General features: G+C 57.5%; 1 protein-coding gene across 6 annotated transcripts in view; it reads right to left on the reverse strand.

The window, feature by feature from the left end:
* Window positions 1-207: 207 nt before the first annotated feature.
* Window positions 208-20,231, reverse strand: part of NSD2 (nuclear receptor binding SET domain protein 2) — a 79,586-nt gene continuing 59,562 nt past the window's right edge. For all 6 annotated transcript variants that reach the window (XM_082390920.1, XM_082390917.1, XM_082390916.1 and 3 more), the window contains exons 10-22: window positions 19,968-20,099; window positions 19,690-19,813; window positions 19,219-19,419; window positions 18,219-18,398; window positions 17,680-17,836; window positions 17,343-17,548; window positions 16,312-16,415; window positions 14,656-14,925; window positions 13,650-13,766; window positions 5,878-6,019; window positions 5,483-5,589; window positions 4,443-4,647; window positions 208-3,740 (exon numbers count right to left, since the gene is read on the reverse strand). In XM_082390920.1, the coding sequence (XP_082247046.1) occupies window positions 3,487-3,740; window positions 4,443-4,647; window positions 5,483-5,589; window positions 5,878-6,019; window positions 13,650-13,766; window positions 14,656-14,925; window positions 16,312-16,415; window positions 17,343-17,548; window positions 17,680-17,836; window positions 18,219-18,398; window positions 19,219-19,419; window positions 19,690-19,813; window positions 19,968-20,099 (2,199 nt within the window). In that variant the 3' untranslated portion in view covers window positions 208-3,486. The remainder of the gene's footprint in view (window positions 3,741-4,442; window positions 4,648-5,482; window positions 5,590-5,877; window positions 6,020-13,649; window positions 13,767-14,655; window positions 14,926-16,311; window positions 16,416-17,342; window positions 17,549-17,679; window positions 17,837-18,218; window positions 18,399-19,218; window positions 19,420-19,689; window positions 19,814-19,967; window positions 20,100-20,231) is intronic.

Below are 20,231 nucleotides of genomic sequence, written 5' to 3' on the forward strand. Positions count from 1 at the left end.
CTGTGCCAGATGCTTCAGAGTGACTGACAGACAACTCAGAGTGACTGGGAACGGGACTTCCCTGGTGCTTCCGCTGCAGGAGGCGTAGGTTCCATCCCTGGTCGGGGAACTAAGATCCCGCATGAGGCGCAGCGTGACCAAAAAAAAAAAAAGAAAAGGGACTGGGGAAATGGAAGAGAGCCCCAAACTTCAAAATGCAATCCCACATAAAGAAAAAAGCCTTTAAATTTTTTAATACAAAAATACTCATACACAATCTTCCAAACACAACTTCCGACCTTAAATCCTATTATTTCCCCGCAACCAGCAATTCTCAAATCTACATTTCAGTATCTTCCCCCAGAAGTGAATTTCAAGTTTTTTAAGTCTGTCAAAATTGGCGGTAGCACCTGGTACACCCCCCCCAAAGGCGGAGCCTGGCCTCGTTCCGTGCGACGCTGAGACACCAGTAGGCACGTTGAGGTTTCTGTTTAATTTCACATCTCAACAGGGTGCGGTGGACACGACGCCCGCGGACACAGCACTTTACTCATTCATCAAACGCTACACGTCTCACAGGATCAAGAGTTCGGCAACTGACAGTCGTCTGTGTTACCTTTCATAAAAACAGGCTTATCTTTTCTTATTCCTGGACATACGGCAGTTCTAGAAGATGGCGCCGCACACACTGCAGTTTATGTGTCAAGGGAAACACTGGGAAGGCGCCGGGGCGCAGACCTGAGGGTGAGGCAGGGGGTCCTGAGCATCCTCGGAGGACGGGACCCGGGCGGGGGCGCCAGGCGGCCTCCCCGTGGTGCTTGCAGCTTATCACCCGCTTTGGACATGGGCCTGCGACCCCCACGGAGAGAAGCGTCCCCGTGTCCAGAGGCCTGCGCTGGCGTCGACACAACACATGAGGGGTCCCGGTCAGCTCCTGACGCTGAGGAATCCTGAGGCGTGTGGGCGGTTTTCATTGTGTTTCTGCTTCACATTAACGACAAAGGACTGAAGCTGATGTTCGGGAAAGACCGACTCCCCCAAAGCAAGCTCCCCTCCGACGCGGAGCAAAGGCCTCGGCCCCGTCGGGAGGGCCCTTCCAGCCCCACTGCTCCTCCAATGCCTTGCGCTCAGGTCCATCAAACTGGTTTTCTAGAGATTCTCAGAGTTAGTGTTATTTGCTCATTAGTTTAACAGTTTTCGGAAAGAGGGCAACCATATCTAAAATAAGTTTTCCAGTATTTCCTTCAGAAAGGTTATAAAAGAATTTGGAAGTAATAGCAAAGTGACTCAAAAATCACACAGCATTTTTACTACCGTCAAATACAAAAATAAGTTAACCTGCCCCCCAAAGTGCACTGCAAAACCAATTCTGATGTTGACTTAGGCACAAGTCCCTTACTGGCAGGAAAGGGCAAGTGACAGCAGCCCCCACCCAGGCCCCTGGCTCTGAAGGGCGGGGCTGCAACCGCGGCCGCTATGCTGGCACCAGGCCTCGGCGCCCCTCGTGCCCAGCCCCAGAGCGCGCAGGCGCCAGGTTCAGGGCCTGAGGAGCATAAATCTACGTCAATCCAGTATTTTCTTAAAAGACCATTTGAGAGAGACGAGAGTTCTGAACTGAAATACCCCACGGCCCCTGCGTCTCCCCGAGCAGGCGCATTTCCGGAGAGAACCGAGCCGCCTGCAGAAGCACCAGCTGAGGACACGGCTTGTCTTTCCTTTGGTCCTACGTACGGTCACTTGCCCCAGGGTCACCGGAGAAGGGCCAGCGGGACGGCCTCGGTCAGCCGACTCTCCTAGTCCACGCTCGGGGAGGCCCGGGCACCTCGCACCTGGAGCAGGTGCTTCCCCGGGGGTCCCGGCCTGGCCGAGACCGCCCCCCCCTCCCCCCACAGCTCACGTCGCAGAACCACGGAGCAGTAGTGAACTTGGGTCCAAGTGTTGGTATATCCTGCAGTTCTCCGAGGCGAAAACGGTGAGAGAGACAAACAGGAGACCTCAGTGGCAGTTTTCAAGAACAGCTGTGTAAACTCTTCTGCAGAGGAGATGTTCTCCTCAGGTTATTTTAAGAAGAAAAGGTCAGAAAAAAGCACCTGCTGCCGAGTGTCCCCTTCCCTCCCATCGCGAGTGGAGACAGGCAGGCACACGGGCTCCTGGCAGGGCGCTCCCAGCGTCGCGGGGTCCACGGGGAACGCCGTGCTCCGCAGAAGACTCTCCCCGCGTGGGGCTAACGGTCCGTGGAAATCTCCCCGGGGACAGTGTCGGCCGGGCTGTCCCAAGGCCGGGTGCCCACGCCCGGCAGGCCGGCCCGAGTCCCAGGACAAGCGCTCCGCCGAGGGGCCCCGGCCGAGGGCGTCTGCCCAGCGCGGCTCACGCTTTCCGGGAACGGGCCCACAGCACGCGCGGAGTCACTTGGGGTGACGATGCTCCTGAATTCGCTCTTTCCTCAGCCCGAGAGGGGCGCCTGGACGCACACGTCTCCTGCGAGCTCCACGTCCCGGCGGGGGGGGGGGGGGGGGGGGCACCTAGCAGTGCCCTGCTGCGCGACGGTCACCCGAGATGCCGCCGGGCAGAGCACCGGACAAACCGTTTCCCTAAGTTGCCGCGTCACACGGCTCAGCGGGTCACACACGCATCAGTAAACACGCATTTCAGTCGGTGGTAATTTGTGAAACAAGTTTAGCAAAAATATATTGAGAATAAAAGCCAGAAACTGGTAAAGAAAAGCCAACCTAAAAAGTGTACAAACTCTTCCCCCAAGTGATGAGCCCCTCCGGCGAGGCTGCCCCGCGTGAGCCTGGGCTTGAAAGGCCGACGTGGCAGCAGCGCTTGGTTCGCGTCCGCGGAGAAACTACAGGGGACACCCCCCAACAACACTACGCTAGGCACCGTCCTGGGGCCGGCTCCTCACTAGGATGGAAAAGAAGCATTTTGAGGAAAAACTTCACATTAGTACAAAAAAGAAATCATACAGCTGTTTCCTAAGAGCAAAATCATCAAAACCATGGTTCCCAGGGCACTCGGGGTCTGAGTCCTTGCCCAGGCCCCACCCTGGTCTCCTCTCCTGAGTGACGGCAACGGGGAAGCAGGCTGGGTGACGTTGTCAAGATTAAAAGAGGTAAGAGTGATCCTCCGAAAAAACACTACTCTATACACCTCAGGGGAGATAAAAACATTTCATATGCCGATTACTTTTCCATCGTGGCGCTAACCCAGGAAAGTAGAGCGGGAGGGCACCTTGACGTTCTGAGATTCAAGTGTAGCCGTGATGCTGCATAGTCAGGCTTGTCTGTCCTGGGGCGTCCGCACCTCGCGGCTGGAACCACGCGGCTCGGACGGTCAGTGCGGCGCAGCGGGCGCTGCTGGGATGGCTCAGTGACGGGAGGCGCCCCCTCCCGAGGAGGCCTGTGCGTGCGTCCCGGGGGCCGCGGGCGGCGTCCTCCGGCCCTCTGCCCACAGGGCGGGCCGGCCACCCGGGGCCGCCCGATCTCACCCCGCCCCGGCCTGGCGCTATTTGCCCTCTGTGACCCTCCGCCAGCACCTCCTCTTCTTCCTCCTCCCCTTGGACTTGGGCTCCGGGCAGGGCTGCTCGGCCGGCTCTGCCCGCAAGTCGTGCTCGCCGCAGTACGGCCGCCCGTCCTGGGTGGAGCTGAAGGCTGCCCCGTCCTGGTGTTCCTTGCAAAACGAATTGGGGCAAAAGTGGCAAAATGAAGTGGAAGGTTTCCCACACACGTCACAGTGATGCCAAGGACATTCCCACTTCCCTGCAACGAAACAAAGTATCACCAGACAGAAGAGAGGAATGGCAACTTGTAACATTGTAACATTTTCATGGTTGAACACTAAAACTCAGTCTAGTCAGATGAACACAAACTAAAACAAGACACTGCTTTCCACGCAAGTGTCAAAAGGTAAAGAGAAGCTAAAGCTGGTGCTCAGAGGCCTGGGGGGCGGAGGGCGGCGAGCAGGCCCCACCCCCGAGCCCAGATGGCCCAGCGGCACCGGGGGCCCTGCCGCCCCGGCTGCTCTCCGGTGACGGGGGTGCAGCCGGGCCGAGTGTTGCAGGGACCCCGATCTTTCTGGGATCTTTCTGGCGTCCCCCCGCAAAGGCTCTTAGTGCGGTCTGGGAGAACCAGCACGCCCGCCGTGAGCCTCTCTGCCACCTGCCTGCTGGCCCTGCTGCATCGTCTTGTGCCACACACAGTGTTTCTGTTTCTGTTTTACAGTCAAACACATTTGACTTCTTTTCTAGCTTTTCTGCTTCTGTCTCCGGGTGAGGGCCTCTCGGCTTCCCTCCCGAGGTGACACGGCCGCTCTGTGCACGCCGGAGCCCGTCATCTCTCTGAAGGGCAGAGTCCAGCCCCAGCCCCAGCCCCTCCCCGTCTTCCCAGCCGAGACCCAGGCGTGCCGGCCCCCAAGGGCTGCGCCCAGTGGTCTGGCCTCGGCTGCCCGGGCTGGGGACCCACCGAAGGGCCGCTTGCCCAGGCCCAGACAGGGCAGGTGGTAGGCCTTGGTGCAGGACTTGCGGTCGCACAGCACCAGCTGCCCGCCGTCACCACAGCGGAAGCACTCGTCCTCAGACGGCTTCTTCCCTTCGCCTTTCGTTCGACGCCTCCTGGTTTTCTTCTTGGTCTTTTTGCCCTTTTCCTCCGAGGAAAGGGATGCCGAGGTCTAGAATGAAGAAATAAATGCAGTTCACTCAAGGGAACTGCGTGCACTGAGGCCAGCTGTCCCGAGGGGTCACCAGGGCCAAGGTCAAGGTCGGGAGCGCCAGGGACCCCTGACGATGGTCTCACAGGAGAAGAGTGGGGGTCTGCAGCCGACAGGGAAAAGGCAGGGGACCGACGTGTTCCCGTTTACTGCCTGTAGGAAACAACACAGGCCGCCGGCCGCAGCGCCACTCAGCGGACATGCGGCCCAGGGCAGGCTCTTTCCCCACGCGGCGCGTCTTGTGAGAACAAATGAAAAACGCCAGGTGAAGCAGCAGGCCTGCTGCGGACAGCCCACCTCTGGGCCTGGATGCCTGTGGCCGTGCAGAGGCTTCAGGCCCGGCTTTCACCCAGCACAGGGAAGGGGCTAAGTGTGCTGGGCGGAGCTGTGTCCCCCTGCAAAGCCACGTCCTTCCCGGAATCGCAAATGTGACTTTGCTTGGAAGTAGGGTTGCTGCAGATGTAAAGCAGTGGGGGTGAGGTCGCAGTGGAGCAGGTGGGCCCTAACCCTGTATGACCAACCGGCGTCCTTGTGAAAGAGGGAAAGAGACGCGGAAACAGACACGCAGGCAGAACGCCACGTGCCGCCAGGCGCCGGGGGCAGACCCGCCCCAGGGGAGTACGGAGGCTGTGACCTTGGATTCCCGGCTCCAGGCCGTGAGCCCCAGCACCCTGTGGCCTCTGCGGGGGCAGCCACGGCCCGCGAGCCCAGCAAGGAGCCCAGCAAGGAGTCTCACGCCTGGCCTCCCCTGCCGTCCGCGCCCCGCCCGGCACACTCCGCTCCCGCCACTGCTCACCTTGGGCCTGTCCCCGAGGAACCCGCTGCAGTTGGAGGCCCCGCACCGACAGACTGTTTTCTCGTTGCCCAGACAGTCGAGGTTGTAGTTGAAGGTCAGCTCTGTCCCTGGGTGAGGGAGACAAGCCACACTGAGACACTGCCCTTCTCCCGACACTGCCAAGAAGCCTGCATCAGGTCTACGAGCCCTGCGCCTCTCAGCGCACCTGTACTGTCCCCGCACGGCTTTCGAGTTCACGCTGCAAGGTGCACGTTCCAAACAAAACACAACTTCCAAATCGCCAGCCGCCCGCCCTCCCCGAGCCTGGCGGTCCGGCCACAGGCAGTATCGGACAAGGGCCCCTCCACCGGCCCGCTCGGCTGGGAGCCCCGTGGGGAGCCCCGGGGGCACCGTACCTGCAGGAATGTCACACACGGCAAACAGGCCCACGCGAGTGTCGCCGTTCACCGTCCACTTGAGGGTCTCGCAGTTGGGCTGGCAGCTGTGATTCATGAACCGGGAGTAGTTTCCTTTGGGGCCGGCGTCGATTATACGGTCCTGTAAGGTACAACTCAGGTTTCAAGCAGCATCTACATACGTGGTCAACTCTCAGCCATCACGTTCTCATTCAAAGGGAACTGTCACCGTTGTGCTGGACAACTGGTGTTGTACTGAGACCGTGGTCTCCCAGGTCCACTCGGACGGGACACCCCCAAACCAGTCCTGTTTCTCTTGCTCACGGAGGGCAGGCAGGTCAGCACCACATGGAGGGACCAAGCGCTGGTGAGCAGGGGGCAGTGAGCCGAGCTCCCCGGCGTCAGATGGCAAACGAGGGAGCCGGACACCAACAGCCTGACAGAGGACAAGACTGACCGCTTACGACACAAACCAGCCAGCAAGTTGAGACAGGCCAGCGGTGGAGGAAGCAAGGAGAACGTCCTGAGGCCATGAGGCCACGCTGGCTGATGGGAGGGGGGCCAACCCCCGCGGCAGAAGCAGTCTTGAGATGCACCCGGGCAAAAGCGATGAGGGTCCCGCCCTCGTGCTCCCGGGACTTGACCCCCTGAAAGGCAAGCGCCCGTGTGTACGCGGAGATTTACACCTATTGTGGCAAAACCCAGACGATGCAATCGCCCGGCATCGGGGAGCAGTGACCTCGGCTTCCTCACCCTAAGGGTCTCTCATCGACCGCGCGACCGGAAGGAACAGGAGAAAGATGTACCGGAGGCGGGAGGGCACTTAAAACTAGGCCACAAAAAGCATCACAGCCACGCGGTAACGCCACACGGGGTCTGTGAGTGGGGACAGGACGTGTGTAAACACGGGCACCCCAGGAGCGCAGCATCGAGACGCCTGCCAGGCTCCCCTGCCTTGGACGGGCGGCCCTGGGGGGGGGCGCCTCAGCCACACACTCGCACCCAGACGCTAGCTGCTCCTCTGAAGGTGGGCGCGCCTCAGAGCGCCTGCTCTGCAGTGTGCTCCCGCCTCACTGAAAGGAACCGCCGAACTCGCTCTGAGCGCTGCGTCGGCTCCTCAGGGCCGAGATGCTGGCGCCCGGCTGTCCCTCTGCTGATGAAGCGGGCGCTGCTGCCCGAGTCCGCTGTCACACCGCTGCGGCCACAGGCTCTCTGCACGGCTGCTGCTCTTTTCAGTCGGCGCTTAGTCCACGCTGATTCTCCGCCTAGGACCTCTCGCTCCAAGAGGTGAATCCACAGTAGACTTCCCCTCACTTGGCTGTCTCCTGTGCCTCCGCGAATTGTGGCTCTGGGGGTGTTGCTGCTGTTATTTGGCGCACACCCTGCAGGATGTATCCTGGTCCCTGGCGGCGCTTTTTTTTTTTTTTTTTTAATTTATTTATTTATCTATTTATTTTTGGCTGTGTTGGGTCTTCGTTTCTGTGCGAGGGCTTTCTCTAGTTGTGGCGAGCGGGGGCCACTCTTCATCGCGGTGCGCGGGCCGCTCACTGTCGTGGCCTCTCTTGTTGTGTAGCACAGGCTCCAGACGCGCAGGCTCAGTAGTTGTGGCTCACGGGCCCAGTTGCTCCGCGGCATGTGGGATCCTCCCAGACCAGGGCTCGAACCCGTGTCCCCTGCATCGGCAGGCAGACCCTCAACCACTGCACCACCAGGGAAGCCCCCTGGCGGCGCTTCTGACGTTAAAAGGCCTTCCTCCATCTCACTGAATGTGCTGGGGCCCAAGTTCTGCCTTGTCTGAGAACAATTCTTTTTTAATTTGACTTCACCTGACACACCTTTGGGTACAATTTTATTTTCAACCTTCAGGATTTCTCTGTTTCTTAGATACAGCGGAGAAATAGGCTTCGCTTTATGAACCAATCTGGAAACCTTTTAATAGATGAGTTAATCCAACTCCCTTTTACAAATATGACTCATATGTTGGGCACGATTCTATCAATCTAGTTTGCTTGTTTATTTGGGTTTTAAGCCTTTCACTATGAAGTAATGGGGTTTTTTAAATATTGATTTTCCTGTTATGTTGGGACCCTTGTTTTATTTTCCCTGCTGGCTGCCCTTTATCGAGGGCATCTCTGCCTGCATACGACGCCCGTAAGCTCCTGTTGCAACGGTCTCCCCTGACCCACCTCCATCCTTGCAACCCGGTTTTCAGTAGCATTCTTACCGTAATACTTACAAATGCTGACAACTACCCCAGCGTGGCTGGCCAGCTCTGACTCTTGGGCGTCAGCATCACAGGTGAGTTTACCCCCCTCTCCGGCCTCCCCTCTCTGTCGCTGTCGGGAGTCACAGTTTGGCACAAATTCCCGATACCTGTACTACCGCCAGTCGCTTTGCGGGGGTCGCCTGGAACCCGTCCTTCAGCAGCTTCCCCCAAAGGACCGGTGCCCTTAGCTCCCGTGTCCACACCTGTCACTCTGACATCTACGTCTGAAGAACCAGTCGGCGGGAGAGGAAGTCTCCAGTTCACTCTTCCCTTGAAAACTTTATCAGTGCTGCTCCTCTGTGCTCAGGCGCTGGAGTCCGCCATGAGAAGCCTCGAGACGGCCTCACTTTCTTCCCCTTATAAGTAACTCAATTTTTTGGCCAAGCTAGCCAAAGGGTTCCTTGTTATGTCCAGTAATTTTAATAAGATATTTATTATGTTGACCATTTTGGATGGCTTGCCCCTGAAATACAGGGTATTTCTTTCAATACCTAGACTCCGGTCATGCAGAGAGACCCCCCTTGGCCTGCCCGCTGGCTGCGCCTTCTTCCTAACCCTCCTTTCCCGCCGTGTCCTGTCCGTCCTGCGCCTGCTCAGGAGCTGCTCCAGGCGGCTTAAGCTCTGCTTCAGAAACGCTCTGGCTGCTGCTCGTTTCACCCCTCAGGTCTCCGAGTTCGAGGTTCAGCTCCGCTTGCTAGCTGGCCGTCTCTCACCCCGCATGCTCTAGAAATGCACGCTGACTGCTGGGGCGTGACGTTCCCAGCTCTGTGGCCGCGTTTCCCCATCCACAGGGAGGTTCTGCTGCTCTTTATCATCAGATTTTCTCGAAGCGTGCTGGGGTTCCTGGAGCAGCTGTCGGCTGGATTCTGGGTGTCCTGCCTCTGGGCTCCCGCTCTGCGCTCACCTGACGGCGCACAGCTCCCCAGCCTCCAGAGCCTCGGGCCCCCTCTCTTTGCCTCACAGAGAGCTGCCTTATTTTGGAATACGGTCCTTCCGAGGCCTGTCGCCACAGGTCCCCAGGACCCCACCCACCCTTCTTTCTCTGAGACCGTTGGATACACATCTACTAGTTCATCCTCTTGTGCGACTGTCGGCAGCAAGGAGGTGAGTCGGGGCCGCTCGGTTCTGCTGGGAGCAGGCAGCTCGGGGGCGGGGGGAGGGGGGCGGCCTAGAGGCGCCAACTCTGCAGCCCCTCAGCCTCCAGTCTCCTGCTCTCAGACAGGGCCTTCCGTCTGCTCGTGGGTGACGAGTTCCTCAGTTTCACTGAAGATGTACTTTGTGTATCTTTTTGTTGCTGCTTTGGAATTGAGCACCACCATCTTCTACCAAAATCCTGTGTATAGATTTTTTAATTTAATTTTTATAGATTAAGGGGTTTTTGGGCAGCACCTTGTGGGATCTTAGTTCCTCGACCAGGGATCGAACCAGGGCCCTGGGCAGTGAGAGCTGAGTCCTAACCACGGGACTGCCAGCGAACTCCCTACCTTGTGTTTCCTGATTACCATCTTTTCTCCTTTTTTCCTCCCTCCTCCCTCACTTTCTAGTGAATGAGACTTTTCTTTATGCCCTTTTCCACTCTCTCACAAGGTGGAAGTTACACTTTCCATTTCTACTCAGTCATTTCCTGTGTATTCCCGACAAAGCACGAGTTAGTGAAGTCTCCCCTCCATCCACACTAAACACGCAGCTCACACTGGCCTCGTCTTTCTTCTGACGCCCTCTGTGACCGCCACCCCGGCCCCGCTGCCCCGCATTCACCAGCACTCAGCACCTGTGACCGCCACACCCGCACGCGTACCGCCTCTTATCCACCATCCTTCTCGCGCCTCACACGTAACTTCGGAAGCCCCTGAAGAACCTCCTTTACTATCTCCTCCGCCACGTGACGCCGATGGTCAGCTTGCTTGGTCCCTGTCTGGAGGGTGCGAGGTGCGGGGTCAAGGGTTTTTTCCCTGAGGAGTAGAAGTGTCCCTGGTTTCCATCATACTTGAAGGAAGCTGACCATCCAACTGTCGTTCCCGGGAACATGCTCTTTTTTTTCTCTGTTGCCTTTTCTTCTGGCTGCACTGTCTCAGTTCCCCGACCAGGGATTGAACTTGGGCCCTCGGCTGTGAAAGCGCCGAGTCCTAACCACTGGACCCCCAAGGAAGTCCCTCTCTGTTGCTTTTCATCTTTGTAGTGTATGGCATCTTACAGGCTTTTTTGTTGTTGTTGTTTGTTTGTTTGTTTATGTACCTTAACTTTATTTTTATAATGGAATGTAGATGATTTACAATGCTGTGTTTCTTTCTGGTGTACATCCACTTGAATCACTTACAGAGAGACAAATATATATTCTTTTTCAGATTCTTACCAGTCATATATTCTTTTTTGGTTATTACAGTGTGTTGAGTCGAATTCTATGTGCTGTACAGTAGGTCCTTATTGATTACCTATTTTCTCTATGTAAGGGCATGTATGCTCATTTAAACTTCCTGGTTTATACTCCCCCCCCCCCATTCCTTTCCCCTCTGGTAGCCATAAGTTTGTTTTCTAAATCTGTGACTCTGTTTCTGTTTTGTAAGTTTGTTCATTTGTATCAATTTTGAGATTCCACCTAGGTGATATCATATGATATTTCTCTTTGTCTGACTTATGTCACTTAGTATGATTGTATCTAGATCCATCCGAGCTGCGGCAACTGGCCTTATTTCCTTCATCTTATGGCTGAGTAATATTCCATTGTACATAAGTACCACATCTTCTTTATCCATTCTTCCTTCCAAGGACAGTTAGGTTGCTTCCAAGCCTAGCATCTGTTTTTTTTAAAAATTTATTTTTGGCTGCATTGGATCTTCGTTGCTGCGCGTGGGCTTTTCTCTAGTTGCGGCGAGCGGGGGCTACTCTTTGTTGCGGTGCCCAAGCTTCTCATTGCGGTGGCTTCTCTTGTTGCGGAGCACGGGCTCTAGAGTGCAGGCTCAGTAGTTGTGGCGCACGGGCTTTGTTGCTCCACGGCACATGGGATCTTCCCAGGCGAGGGCTCGAACCCGTGTCCCCTGCATTGGCAGGAGGATTCTTAACCACTGTGCCACCAGGGAAGTCCCGAGTCTAGCATCTTTTAAACAGGGCTGCACTACATGTTGGGGTGCATGTGCCTTGTCGATTTATACTTTTCCCAAGATATATGCCCACGAGTGGAATTGCCGTATTTTCTGTAGCTCAGTTTTTTAGATTTTTTTTTTTTTAATTTATTTATTTATTCATTTATGGCTGTGTTGGGTCTTCATTTCTGTGCGAGGGCTTTCTCTAGTTGCGGCGAGCAGGGGCCACTCTTCATCGCGGTGTGCGGGCCTCTCACTATCGCGGCCTCTCTTGTTGCGGAGCACAGGCTCCAGACGCGCAGGCTCAGTAATAGTGGCTCACGGGCCTAGTTGCTCCGCGGCATGTGGGATCTTCCCAGACCAGGGCTCGAACCCGTGTCCCCTGCATTGGCAGGCGGATTCTCAACCACTGCGCCACCAGGGAAGCCCAAGATTTTTTTTTTTTTTTTGGTAATTGAATCTTGTTTATAATTATAGTAGATGTACAATAATAGCTGTTTTTTCTTTTTTTTTTTTAACATGGAAGAGATATCTCTTAATTTCTTAAAAGTAAGACTTGATTGAGATAATGCAAACGTCTCACTGTGGCTTCTCCTCTGTCCTTAGACGTGGGGTATCCTCCTTGGTGAAGTCCAGTGTCTTCCTGTCGATGATTGTCCAGCAGCCAGTTGTGATTCTGGTGCTCTTGCAAGAGGGAGTGAGAGCACGCCCTTCTACTCCGCCATCTTGGTTAATCCTCCCAGGCTTTTTTTTTTTAAACAACATACCTAGGTATAGATTTATTTTTATCTATCCTGCTCAAAACTTGTTCAGCTTCATCCATGAAATGATCCATGTCACAGAGATTCCATACAATTCTTTTTCCACTTTGCCTCTCCCCCAGGTCTCCCGTCTTCCTTCTGGAACATCTACTGAACGTCTGTCTTCCATCTCTTGGCCTCATCGCTCTATCTTCCTGTGCCGCGCGTCCGGACGGATTCTCGGACGCTCCTTCTACTGCAGTCACTTCCCTGCTGCGGTCTAACTTTTCTTAACCCATCCACTGGGTTATTTCAATGACTATATGTTAACTTCCAGTTTTAACTGTTGGTTCAAATCTGCCTGATTTATCCCTCAATGTCTTGTTCCTGTGTCTCTAAATCTCCTTTTATGGCTTTAACCATCTGTAACATGTCTATTTAATCCTTTCTTTCAGATTTAATCTTATTCCCTCAGATTCTCACCAAAAGCTAAGCCTTCTATGTGAGGGTCTGCTTACGGAGATCTTGTTCTGTTGCGTTTGTACACGTTTAGGGAGGTATGGCTTATCTTTTAGTCTTGCAGGAAATGGATGAGGTATGAATTGTTTCAACGTCTCATGCGTCATGGACTTCATCTTGGCTTCAGCCAGGTGCCCTCGGTGAATTATCATTTCAGGGACTAACTTGTATGTTAAGTGATCAACCTGGCATTTTTCACAACATGTAAGTAGTTCAAATTTAGACGCCTAAACACAGGAAGGCACAGGCCTAGGGTTCCCATTTCTAATCCCCCCACCACCCCCTCACCACCCCCCCCCAGAAAGGAGGGGGGATGGCAGAGGGTACGTAAACTTGCCACCTCCTGGGGTTGTGTCTCCTTGGAGCGACCAGAAGGGGCCTGTCAGCTGGGCACCCGGTGTCCCGGATGTGCCCACTCTTCTCCACCCGCACTCGTGACAAATCGTCTTACCCACCTGCTGAGAATGCTGACCCCTGCAGCAGACAAATGTTCACAAACCTGGGCTTCAGACACCTAACAAGCACCCCAGAAGACTCCACTATGTACCTGGAAGGATGTGCAATTCCCCTGATCTTGCTCTTCTCTGACCCTGGGAAAGACTGTTCTGTGTGCCCGTCACGCATCAGAGGGACACGTGACGCTCCAGGAAGCCCCACGCCGAGGGCCGGTCACCCTGGCCCTCAGGCGGTGGCCAGAAGACACTGCGCTTGAGGAGACGAGCACAGGTGCCTGAAACACACCTACGCAGGTGACATGACAGCATCGCCCGGCGCGCAGTCCGACGCCCCAGAAAGCCCCGTGAGGACAGACACGGACCCTGAAGGCGCACCGCGTTACCTTGTCTATGGTGAGCACGTAGAAGCGGGTGAAGGCGCACGCGTTACCTTGTCTACGGTGAGCACGTAGAAGCGGGTGAAGGCGCACGCGTTACCTTGTCTACGGTGAGCACGTAGAAGCGGGTGAAGGCGCACGCGTTACCTTGTCTACGGTGAGCGTGTAGAAGTGGGAGAAGGCGCACGCGTTACCTTGTCTACGGTGAGCACGTAGAAGTGGGTGAAGGCGCACGCGTTACCTTGTCTATGGTGAGCGTGTAGAAGTGCGTGAAGGCTCACGCGTTACCTTGTCTACGGTGAGCGTGTAGAAGTGGGAGAAGGCGCACGCGTTACCTTGTCTATGGTGAGCATGTAGAAGTGGGTGATGTCGTTCTCGTGAGCGCGCCTGATTCTCGCCATGCATTCCTCCTCGTCGATCAGCTCCCCCACGTACTCATTCACAAACTCTCCCTGGAAACCAGAAGGGTGCACTGCTGACGGCCAACGGCCCGGCCGAGCCTCAGCACCGGGGCCCAGAGCCCACGCCAGGAGCAGGCGTCGGGCAGGGGCTCGCCAAGTCCCTGGACATGACGGCCAAGTCGGGCGATTGCGTGTTTCGTGAAGGCTGTCAGTGAAGCCTGTACCTGAGCCTTCTTCTGGAAGCAGCGGCGCTAACCCTTGCTTCCCAGCACTCCTGTGTCTCGGGGGCGCTGTAACCGTCAGCCCCCAGCTCCCACAGAACCCACCCTCACCGCTCGACCTCCCCAGCAGAGACAGAGCAGGGGTAGAAACACTCCCACAAGCTCTCCTGCAAGAGCCCGGATGAACCAGCAGGCAAGGCAGGTGCAGGCACAGGGCTGCTGGGGCTTTGCTCTTTCAAAGCAGGCTTCTCGACGCTGCTGGGGATCAGCCGAGAACAGCCCTGGGTCTGAGGCTGCCCGCGCTCGCTGCAGCAAGCACGCAGTTCCGCCATTCAGCCTGCAAGCGGAGACAGGCTGTGCGTGGTCCCTGTCACCTCCCAACAACCTGGTCCCGCACCGTCCCAGGACGGCCCCACGGGAGCTGCGTCCACGACGCTCTGCTTGGCGACCCTCCCGGCTGCCCTTCTAAGCAAACCTTTCCCTTCCCAACAGCAGCCGTCAGAATTCTGACTGAAGGCACGTTTCAAGGAATTTAAGGGTTTTACTCTGATAGATATCTTTCATGTAATGTTTTACAATCTTCAATTGTAACAACTCAAAAACCCTTTTTGAAATACTGTTCTCACATGAGTGCAAAAGCACCACGAGCAAAGCCAAGTCCGAGGAAGTGGCGAGCGAGCCCTGGGGACACACACACATACACACACACACACACACACCTTCCTGATGTCCCTCTTGGCCACCAGGCCCCAGCCTTTGCCGTCTGTCTTGATGATCTTGGTCTCGGGGTACTGGCGTTTGGTGAAGCACTGGTTCTGGCAGAACTCGCCCGCGGGGCACACCTGCGGGTGGCACTCAAACATCAGCATGCGGTTCAGACACTCCGAGTCGGAGCCACAGGGGTTCTCGTCGGTGGGCTTGCAGTTGCACTTGGGGATCTCGGAGATGTCCGCCGTGTGGATCTGCACCTTCCCATAAGGCTTGTTCACCTGCAGGCGAGAGCCGGCCACCTCAGCCTACTCACCCACGAGAGCTTCCAGAGTCCCGGCTGCCGTGCCTGCCCCACCCACCCAAGCCTCCTGGTGGCCTTTCAGACTCAGGCCAAGTGGGGACACGGCGGGGAGGCAGGCGGGGAGGCAGGCGGGGGCGGGCCCAGCCCTGCCCTGGGAGCTTCGCAAGGTGGGCCGCAGGACAGTCCCCCCAACCCCCCGCGCCGGCTCATCTTAGCGCTGTGTTCTCCGTTCATCCAAGAGCCAGGCCACGGTCACAGGAGAGAGAACCGCGTGGGGCCGCTCAGTGACACGGGGCGCCCAGCCAACGCCACGAGACCTGATCCCCTCGCAGACCCCCTCACCCAGCACACAAAGGCGCCCAAGGAGGCGGGCACACGGCAGCCCCGCCCTCGTCAACTCACAGCTCCTTGTTAAGAAACCAGAGCAAAGGATAAAGCAGCAGAGAATTGAAAAGACACTAAAGCAGAAATGAGTAGCTCTAGGGAAACCGTGGTGAGAGGCGCCCTCTTCCCCTGCTGAGGGAGAAACTGCAGCGATGCCAGCGCGTTGGGGGAAAATCTGGAATAGGCCTCAGGAATCCCAGTTTCATACTCTCTGACCCAGTAATTGCACTGCTGGGAACTCATCCCAAAGAAAAGACTAAACACACATTAGTACAGGGAATGCTTCCTTCACACAGACATTGACCGCAGTCCAGATTTGAGGAGCAAAGACTGAGCCCTTGAGCTGCCCAAAGGTGGCCAGCACGTGTCGAGAGGCCGCGGGGCCCTGGGCGACGGGGTGCGGGTGCACCGGCTTGCCAAGCGCGGTCGGCTGCGGGGCGCCAGGTGCTGGCGCTTCCTGCGGGGCTCCAGGCCCACGCACTGGGGAACACGGCCCCTGCCCGCCCTCCTGCGCTCCCCACACCCCCCCGAGGCGGAAGAGCACTCTGTCAGGGGCTCCGGCCGCGCACTGGCCTGGGGGGGGGGCCACCTCTCATCTGAGCCCGCCTGCGGCACTCGGTGACGGCGTGTGCGGCCCGGGGGGCCGGCCTGTCCCTCTGCCCCTCCCACTCCAGGCGGCCTGGCCAGGACCGTAGCTCCAGCCCCCGCTGACCAGCAGGCTGAGCCTCACCCCAAGGCAAAGCAGAGAACCCCTGGGCAGAAACCCCTGCCCACACTCCGTCCCCCCGCGTGGCAAAGGACACGCCGGGTGGCGACGGCATCTTCTCCCCGCCTAGGACACCTCGTGCAGCTGCCCCGGGCACAGACCCTCGCTTGTGGCCAGCCTCCTGGCCGCTGAGCCCAGCCTGGGGAGGAAGAGTCCGCGGGCCTGAGAGCGACTCACCCCCACCCCCTGCCCCAGCCCCGCCAGGATGGTCACCTTGATGTGCTTGTAGGGCGGGGGCCTGCGCGCGCTCTCCTGCGTTTCTCGGGCTTCCCTTTGAAGTTTGATTTCACGGAAACGAGCTTCGGCTTCTTGCAGTGCTAAAAAGTCAACAAAGTGTGAGTGAAAGATTTTAGCAATTAAACACGTCCACCCTTTACGCTCTGTATTTTAACGGTTTAGTCTAAACTTCCATCTCCCTGCTAAGTGTTGTCTGCGGTTTCCTTAAGACAGGTGCTCGGGGACGCCCGCCGGCTAGAGAACCCGGGGGCAGCTCGGTGCGGCCTCTCGGCGAGGGAGCGCAGCGCATCCCGCCTCCGCACCTGCCAGCCGACCCTAAGCCCCCACGCGTCCGCGTCCGGCGACCTCTCTTTCGTAACAATCCTTGAGAAAGCTGATGGGTCAGCTGTGCGGAGGCCCCAGGCGAGCAGAGGGCCTGCGGCCACCTGCCCGGAGGGGGCGAGGGCACAGGCCCCACTTCCCCGCCGTCCTCACTTGCCGCCCGTCCCGTTCCCTCTGCTCGCCTGAACGAGACCTGCGCGCCACGAGACCTGCGCGCCGTCTTCTCTGTCCCCACCCAGGCTGTGGAGTCGGGTGCAGGGCGTCCTGTCGACCTGCCCACACCTGCCCCTCGGGGCACCTGAGTGTCTGCTCATGGGCAAAGGGAGCCTGCAAGCCGGTGCGCGAGGCCCGGACCGCAGGCCAGTTTCCTGCACGCCGCCATCTCACGTAAAGGCAAGCGGTAAGGAATTCCTGGAAATTAGTACGCAGATAATTTCTTAAAAGTAGTTTTAATGCGTGTTAGTGAAAGTCACCACAGACCAATGCTAGAAGAGTCATTAAACATTACCTCTTACCCTCTGCTTCAACAAACCAGTCTACAGACCTACTTTTTTCAAATGTAAGGTACAGCTAGAATGCTGAGTCCAGCACTTTCTACAGAGGTCAAACACTTGGCAGCAGAAATCAGGATGAGCAAAGGCACCCGAGCACGCTGTTTCCGACCACCTGGGAACCAACCTCCGTACCGTTTTTGAAGACTCTTCCGATCCCTCTGACCCCCTGGTAGCGGCTGCCCCGGTCCCCCTCCATGTACGGGAACACTCGCGCCTGATGCGTCCAGTAATAATCTTTAGACCCAAAGAAAAACACAGGGAATTCTCCAATCTCGTGCTTCATTTTCTGAATATTTGGGGGAACATTTTTGGGATGGCAAACTTCTGCCGGCCACCATCTATTATAAATATTAAAAACAGGATTCACAGACTCTTCAGAGAGAGTGACAGTAATTTCAATGCGTTAAGTTCTGTAAAGTAAAAGAAGACATTTGAACAAGGAAAGAGGGGCAGGCGCCTCCTCCCACACCTGTAGTTCCCCAGCTTCACCCAGATGATGTCCTGGAAGTGCAGCTTCTTCCCGGCCCTGCAGTCGTTGCAGAACCAGCTGCCGTCGGGCATCTCGATGTTCAGGCAGTCGGGGTGGAAGGCCGCCGGGCAGGACTCGCAGCACAGCAGGCTTCCCCCTGCACAGAGGGCGCCGTTCAGCCCCACCCGCCCGGCTCAGCCCGACGGCCTTCCCAGTCTACCGCTCTTACCCTCTGACCCTCAGACAGTAGCTTAAAAAAAGAGTCACCTGCATGTAAACACAAAGCACGTTTTGTTTTCACCACTAACGATGTCCCATAAGCCTGTGAAACGGTCACGGTTAACTCAGAGATACCACGTATGCGACTACACGTGCACGCACGGGGGTGGGGGGGCGGCAGGAGGGTGGAGAGCCAGAGCCTGAGAGGCGCTGCAGCCGGCCCCCCACCCTCGGCCCTGGGAGCGCCCCGAGGAGCAGCACTCTGACCGTCCGGACGGCCCCGATGGAATCGCAGGGCTGGACGCGGGGGCGCTCCTCACCTTTGGAGCACACGAAGCACCAGCTCACGTTGACATGGGCGTGATGCCTCTTGCCCTTCCGGGCGGTGAAGTGATTCGTGCAGATGACGCTGTTGGACGCGATCACTGAGCAGCCCGCCGCCAGACACGCGTCCCCGCCATGGTAGGCGACCGGGCATCGGACACACCGCATCATTTTACCTGGAGAAGGAGAGACACCCCAGAGCCCAAGGCACTGAGCAGGGCACTCCACGGAACCAAGCCTCCACAGGTTTGCAGGGCTGCTGCGGAAATACACCTGAAGCAGGTGATGAAAAAAATAACTAGAGTGGGAGGGTAAGGATATTTATTAGACGTCATGAAAACACATTTCCTGAAGGCGACGGTGCTTCAAAACGATGTCAGAAAACCGTCAGGCATTTAAAACGCTGTTTTCTAAAATGAGGTCAACCAGGGTTCCTCGGCCTGGGCACTGCTGGCCCAGCGGGGACCCGCGGGGTGTCCTGTGCACGGGACAGTGTTTAGCAGCACCCCGGCCTCTACCCGCTGGGCGCCAGCACATCCCCCCGCAGCAGCTCCAGACACGGCCATGTGTCCCCTGGAGGGCTGGCTGAGAACCGCTGGCGTCAGGAAGCAGAGGTAACCCGCCACCCCCAATCCCACACACCTAACGTGACATAACGTAGACCTGACGGGATTTTAAAATATTTTTCTCGCACGTGAAGGACCATTAAAGCCAGAACAAATAGAATCTATCAAAATGGCTCAAAGGCCTCCCACTCCTAAAGTCAGGGATCTTTAAGACGACATTTAGGGCAGGAAGGAAGGAGAACATCAAGAAAGACCCTAACCCCCCCATCCCCACCCCGTGTGGAGTCAGTGACAGAAGAACCACCAACCGTTCCTCCAAATCCACATCAGGGGTGAAGCTCTGTGGTGACAAGCCTGACAGCCCCTGCCTGCCCTCTACGCGCCCGGGACCGTGTCAAACCGGCACGGAGGCTCTCGCTCACGTCTGTACCTTTCGACGGCCTTGGGTTCGAGGGGTTGGAAGCATGGCAGCTCAAGCAGCTGTGCAGGGGGCAGCGGAAGCCCCGGCTCTCGAACACCGTCAGCGGGAACTTGCGCACGCAGGCCTCATGGTAGAACTTCCCGCACTGCGACACGACGCAGCGCTTGACGTCGGTCTTGCTCTCCTTACACACGAAACACGAGTGAATCCCTGACGGGGTCGGAGGGGCGGAGAGAGGGGCACAGAACAGGACTTGAGCTGCAGCTCCTCGTGGCTGGAGCACCGGCTCCTCCTCCAACCCCGCCGGGCAAACCAACTGCGGAGGTGCCCCACGGCCAGCCCTGGGGGCTCCCGGGGAGGCTCCGGGTGTCCTCCCGACACGGCACCAGTTCTGAAGAGTCCGGCCAGGGGACGGGAGGTGGGCGGCGGCCGAGGCCGAGAGCCGGAGCGCACGGTGGGGCGGGGCGGGGCGGGGCGTACCTGAGGTGCACTCGCTGCACGTGAACCTCCCCTCCGGCCTCCGGGAGAGGCCCAGGCAGGCCAGGTGGAAGGCGCCGCAGCAGGGGCCCTCGCACAGCACCAGGCTGCCCGGCTTCTCGCACAGCTGCGGGCGACAGGGGTGTGAGACCAGGTGTGAGAAACCAAACTCCACACGATCCCCCGACCCCCGGGGCTCTGGGGCCCCGGCCGAGGGGAGGGAGGAGGGCCGACGAGGCCAGGCTCCCGAACGGCTGCGTCGGAGGCCGCCCGCCCCTCACCTGACACACGTGCTCCTTCTTGGCGGTCGCTCCTCGCTCAGACCTTTTAGACGAGACGGACACTTCGGTCTGGGTTTCGTCCGCACTCTCGTCTGGGGACTCCGGGGGCTCGTCTCCGGGGCCATCCGAGACCTGGGAGGAAGGAGGCGGACGACAGTTCATAGTGGCCGCCAGCAGCCCCGCCAGCTCCCCTCACACGCGGCACCACCGGTGTCCGTGACGACACACTTGCCGATAAGCTGTGTACGAATTCGGAAACGGGCT

This window comes from Balaenoptera borealis, assembly GCF_965194805.1.
Source record: "Balaenoptera borealis genome assembly, chromosome: 4".
Classification (NCBI taxonomy): domain Eukaryota; kingdom Metazoa; phylum Chordata; class Mammalia; order Artiodactyla; family Balaenopteridae; genus Balaenoptera; species Balaenoptera borealis.